At 68.3% G+C, this 5993-nt stretch overlaps 1 protein-coding gene across 1 annotated transcript; it reads right to left on the reverse strand.

The window, feature by feature from the left end:
- Window positions 1-592: 592 nt before the first annotated feature.
- Window positions 593-2519, reverse strand: LOC128901612 (zinc finger and BTB domain-containing protein 9-like). The gene is made up of 2 exons (XM_054183682.1): window positions 1316-2519; window positions 593-1216 (listed from the first exon to the last, which is right to left on the reverse strand). The coding sequence occupies exons 1-2, from the start codon at window positions 2222-2224 to the stop codon at window positions 593-595; spliced, it is 1533 nt and encodes a 510-aa protein (XP_054039657.1). The 5' UTR covers window positions 2225-2519.
- Between the last annotated feature and the right edge of the window lie 3474 nt (window positions 2520-5993).

A 5993-nucleotide genomic window follows, 5' to 3' on the forward strand; every position in this document is an offset into this window, starting at 1 on the left:
TGAACTGGGACCGGAGCCTGAACTGGGACTGGAGCCTGAACTGGGACCGGAGAAGTGAACTGGGACCGGGGCCCCAAACTGGACCAGAGCCTGAACTGGGACCAGAGCCTGAACTGGGAATAGAGCCTTGAACTGGGAATAGAGCCTTGAACTGGGACCGGAGCCTGAACTGGGAATAGAGCCTTGAACTGGGACCGGAGCCTGAACTGGGACCGGAGCCTGAACTGGGACTGGAGCCTGAACTGGGACCAGAGAAGTGAACTGGGACCAGGGCCTGAACTGGGACTGGAGCCTGAACTGGGACCAGAGAAGTGAACTGGGACTGGAACCCCAAACTGGACTGGAGCCTGAACTGGGACCAGAGAAGTGAACTGGGACTGGAACCCCAAACTGGACCAGAGCCTGAACTGGGAATAGAGCCTTGAACTGGGACCGGAGCCTGAACTGGGACTGGAGCCTGAACTGGGACCAGAGAAGTGAACTGGGACCAGGGCCTGAACTGGGACCGGAGCCTGAACTGGGAATAGAACCTTGAACTGGGACCGGAGCCCTGAACCGGGACCCCCTCCATCCCCCTTCCCCCGCGTCCCCCTCAGTCGCAGGCCCAGCACGCCCCTCCCCAGCGAGCCCCCTGGCAGAGGGGCCGGTGTTTGTCCAGCCCGCTGCGCAGGCGGAAGCGGCGGCCGCAGCGCTCGCAGGCCCTGCCGGCCCCGTCGTGGGTCTTCATGTGCTCCGTCAGATGGTGCTTCAGCTTGAAGCGCTTGTGGCAGGCGGCGCAGGCGAAGGGCCGCAGGCTGAAGGTCAGCATGATGTGCCGGTCCCGCTTGGGCTTGACGGCGAAGCGTTTGCCGCACAGGCAACCGAAGCGTTTGCCGTCGGGAGCCGCTCCCAACTTCACCGGGGCGTGAAGCGCTTGGCCCCGGCCCAGGATCTCGTTCCCGTGAAGGTCCACCGGTTTCCAAGACGGCTGCGGGAAGACGGCCGCCCCACCGCCTGTCACCAGCGTGCCGCCCGTTGTCACCATCGTCCCGCCGCTGCTGGCTGGGATGACGTAGCTCACCTCCGCCGGGGCGAAGCCCCCGGCCAACTCCGCCGCCGGCAGGAGGCCCTCAACGGCGGCACTGTCGCCCGCTTCTTGCTTGATGTAGAAGATCTTGGGGGGCTCGTGGGTGTCTCCGGGGGCCCCGTCTTCCTCCTCATCCTCCTCCAGCATGATCTGGAGGGCGTCGGTGGGGCGGTGGCGGCGGCGGTGGCCGCCCTCTTCCTCCTCCTCTTCTTCTTCCTCCTCGTCCTCCTCCATGCAGATCTTGAGGACCTCCTCGCCTGTGTCCTTCAGGAGGGAGCTCAGGGACGACGTGGCTGCTGGTGCCACATCAGTGGCCACGCGGATTTTGAGAACCTCCTCGCCCCCCTCCTTGGTGAAAGATGGCATTGCCGCGTCACCGCCGCAGGTGGCCCATGAAGAGCCATCGCCACCACGCATGGGCCATGGCGATGATGAAGAGCCATCGCCACCACGGGTGGACCATGAGGATGCTCCATCGCCACCGCGGGTGGGACACGATGAGCCATCGCCCCCGCACGTGGTCCACGAGGAGGATGAAGACCCATCTCCACCACGGTTGGGCCACGATGATCCTCCATCTCCACCGTGGCTGGTGCATGAAGACCCATCTCCACCACGGGTGGCCCACGATGACGCTCCATCTCCACCGTGGCTGGCACACGAAGCCCCATCTCCACCACGGGCGGTCCAGGATGATGAAGCCTCACCACTGCGGCCGCTTGATGACGATGATGATGTCACCTCGTTGCCCCGCCCAGCCCACCGGCAGGGCCCCCCCTCCAGCTCCCTCAGGATCTCCGAGCACTGGTCCACCACGTGCCACATCTGGAGACCGCTGGCCACCAAGAGATGACCGGGCAGGGCCTCCAACAGCAACGTCAACCGCCCGGAGTAGATGAGGTGCAGGAGCCCCTCGAAGGCGTCGGGGTCGATGGCGGGGGGCAGCAGCAGGCGCCCCCCATCCTGCAGCAGCAGCTTGTCGTGGAAGAAGGGGGACGCGGCGGCCAGGACGCTCTTGTGGGCCGGGAAGATGCGGCGGCCCACGTGGACGGCCACGTCGCAGAACTTCCCCTCCAGCCGCAGGCGGTTGAGGGAGTCCAGCAGCGCCGCCGCGTGCTGGGGGAAGGAGATCTGCACCCGGCCCCCCTCCGCCGCCATCCTCCCCGCCACGAGCCTGCGGGGACACGGCTGTCACACGGAGCAGGGGTGGCCACTTGCCCTTTTGGGCACCCAGTTGCCCCTTTGGGCACCCTGTTACCCCACGGGGTGCCTTGTTGCCCCACGAACAGTCTACTGACCCATGGGGCGCTCTAGGGTGCCCTTGGGTGCCCTGTTGGCCCTTGGGCACCCTGATGCCCCGTGAACTGTTCTACTGCCCCATGGGGTGCCCGGTTGCCCACTTGGGTGCCCGGTTGCCCAATGAATGTTCTACATCCCCACGGAGTGATTTAGGGTCCCCTTGATTGCCCTGTTGCCCACTTGGGTGCCCTGTTGCCCTCTCAGGCACCTAGTTGCCCCACAGGGCGTCTTCTTGCCCCATGGGATGCCCTGTTGCCCCTTGAACTTTCTAATGACCACGGGGTGCCCCGTTGCCCCATGGGGTGCCCAGTTGCCCCCTCAGGTGCCCTATTGCCCACATGGGTGCCCTGTTGCCCCCTCGGCCAGCCTGTTGTCCTGCCCACAGAGCGTCCTGTTGCCCCATGAACTGTTCCGATGCCCCATGGGCTGCCCTCTTGGGTGCCCAGTTGCCCCATGGCACCCTCTGTTGCCCCATGAACTGTTCTACTGCCCCATAGGGAGGCGCAGTTGCCCACCTGGGTGCCCAGTTGCCCCCTGGGGCTCTTTAAGACCCCACAGGGTGCTCGCTTGCCCACCTGAGTGCCCTCTTGCCCCCTCGGGCACCCTGTTGCCCCCCCCTCCTTGGGTGCTCGGTTGCCCCCTGAACAGTTCAGCCCCGCCCACTCCCTCTAGCCCCACCCACACCCCGCCCCCTCCCGAAGCCTCGCCCCTCCAGCTCCCCATCTTCTCCTAAGCCACGCCCCTCTCAAAAAACCCGCCCTCATAATCTACGCGCCCCCTCGGCTACGCCCCCTCCCTAACCACGCCCTTCCTAAGCCACGCCCCCTCACAAACTCCCTCCAAAGCCACGCCCCCCCAAACCCCGCCCCTACAGCCCAATCAACCTCTGCCCCCTCCGTCCCCAGGCCCCGCCCACCCCACCCCACCATTGGCCGCCCACGCTGGCCCCACCCCCTGGTAGGCGGGGCTACAAGACCGATCCGAGTTTATTAAAGGCTCCGCGGGCAGCGGCGGCCCCGGCGGGGGTTGGAGCCAGCCCAGACCCGCCCTGGGGCCGCCCGCGGGCGGCGGATTGTCGGGGCTGCGGCGGGCCCGGGCCGGGCACCGGGGCACCGGGGGCCGCTGAACTGGGGGGGGGCCCGTGAAGCGGGGGGGCCTGGTGCGGGGGAGGGAGGGCGCCGGGGGGGGGAAGCCCGGTGCATTTGGGGAGTCCCGGTGCACTGAGTGCATTTCGGGGGGAGAGGGGGGGGCCCGGTGCACTGGGGGGGGGGGGGATGTCCCGGTGCATTTGGGGGTTGTCCTGGTGCACGGGGTATGGGGGGGGTCCCAGTGCATTGGGGAGTCCCAGTGAATTGGGGGTGTCCCGGTGCACGGGGGGTTCCCGGTGGACTGGGGGGGGGGGGGGGTCTCAGTGCACGGGGTCGGGGGGGGACCCGGTGCCTTGGGGGTCCCGATGCAATGGGGGTGTCCCGGTGCACAGGGGGGGCGATGAATGGGGAGCCCAGTGCATTTGGGAGGAGGTCCCGGTGAACGGGGGAGGGTTCTGCTGAATGGGGGTCCCGGTAGACGGGGGGGGGGGGGTCCCGGGATGATGGACAAGGTCCCCCCCCCTCCCCCCCCCCTCCGCCGGTGTCCCATGGGGGGACCGGGGATGTGAGGCCGGGGCCGGTGGCACGTGGCAGGGAGGGGGACACGATGCACGAGGTGGCCCCATCCCGGGGCACGGGGGGGGGTGGACGCCAAGGGACACCCCAGTCCTGGTGCACGGGAACACCCTGGTGCCATTGCACGAGACCGGTGGTGCACGGGGACCCCCCGATGCCATCGCACGAGGATGACGGTGCACGGGGACACACACACACACACACACACACACACACACCCCCAGTCCTGGTGCACGGGGACCCCCTGATGCTGTCGCACGAGGATGATGGCGCATGGAGATGCCTCTTCCCCCGGGTCCTGGTGCATGAGGCTGGTGGTGCACGGGGACGTCCCACTCCCGACACACGGTGACACCCCGGGCCTGGTGCACGGTGACACCCCGATGCATGATGACACACACACACACACACACACACACACACCCCGCCCCCCCCCCGGTCCTGGTGCACGGTGACGCCCCGCTGGCGGTGCCCGGCGAGGCTGTTGCACGGCGGAGCTGGACGCACGGGGGTGTCCTGTGGCTCCTGGTGCACGGGGTGGGTGTGCGATGCACGAGAGACGATGCACGAGGAAGAGAGAAGGGGGGGGGGAGGGGGCAAAAAAAAAAAGGAGGGGGTCGGGGGGTTGTACGGGGGGGTGCTGCTGCACGGGGAGGTGTCGCACGGGGAGCTCCGGTCCTGGTGCACGAGGGAGGCGATGCACGAGGCTGGGGGGGGGGGCGGGGGTGTCCGGCGCCGGTGCACGAGGAGGCCGGTGCACGTGGGGAGGGGGTGTGCGGGGGGCGGGGGGAGGGGAAACGTGATGCACGAGGGGAAGGTCCGGTGCCGGTGCACGGGGGAGGCTGGTGCACGAGGGGTGGTGATGCACGAGGAGCTGATGCAGGAGGGGGAAGGTCCGGTCCTGGTGCAAGGAGGGTGATGCACGAGGAAAAAAAAAAGGGAGGGGGGGCGGGAGGTTGGCGGGGGCCAGAAGGGGGGGGGGGTGGGGGGCTGGCCTGGTCCTGGTGCACGGGGAGGTGATGCCACGGGGAGGTCGGGTCCTGGTGCACGGGGAGGTGCCGCACGAGGGATACCCGGTCCTGGAGCACAAGAAGCCGTTGCACGAGGCCGCCCCCATCCCCTTGCGCGAGGCCACCGTGATCCTGATGCACGAGGGGGTGTCACCGCCCCCCCCCCCCTTTCCCCCCCCCAGTCCCAATGCACGAGGAGGTGATGCACGAGGCCGTCCCGCTCCCAGTGCACGAGGTCGCCCCAGTCCCGGTGCACGAGGAGCTGTTGCACGAGGAGCCAGTGCATGGAAGCCTCCCCGCCCCCATTGCACGAGGACCCGATGCACGAGGAGCTGATGTACGAGGCCACCCCTTGTCCCGGTGCACGAGGAGCCGGTGCACGAGGCCTCCTTGTTCCTGTTGCACGAGGAGCTGTTGCACGAGGCCTCCCTGCTCCCGTCGCACGAGGTGCTGGTGCACAAGATGCCCTTGCACGAGGCCTCCCCCGCTCCCGTCGCACGAGGAGCCCTTGCGTGAGGTCTCCGTGCTCCTGTCGTACGAGGAGCCCTTGCGTGAGACCTTCTTGCTCCTGTTGCACGAGGAGCCATTGCATGAAGAGCCCTTGCACGAGGCCGCCCTGCTCCTGTCGCACGAGGAGCCATCCCATGAGGAGCTGTTGCACGAGGAGCCCTTGCACGAGGAGGAGCTGTCGCACGAGGCCTCCCGGCTCCCATCACACGAGGAGCCGTCGCACGAGGAGCCGTCGCACGAGGCCTCCCCCTCTCCCCTCGCACGAGGGGCTCCCCGTGTCACACGAGGCCGGGGTGGGAGGGAGAGGGGGTGGTTTTTTTCCACCACCCCCCCCCCCCCCCGCCCTCCCCTCCGCCTCCTCTTCCCCGGGGGTCTCCGGGGGCCGCCGCCAGCCCCGGGGCGTTGGGGTTGGGGGGGGTCCCGGGGGGCCCCCGGGGCGGGGGC

Source organism: Rissa tridactyla, chromosome 27 (assembly GCF_028500815.1).
Source record: "Rissa tridactyla isolate bRisTri1 chromosome 27, bRisTri1.patW.cur.20221130, whole genome shotgun sequence".
Lineage (NCBI taxonomy): Eukaryota > Metazoa > Chordata > Aves > Charadriiformes > Laridae > Rissa > Rissa tridactyla.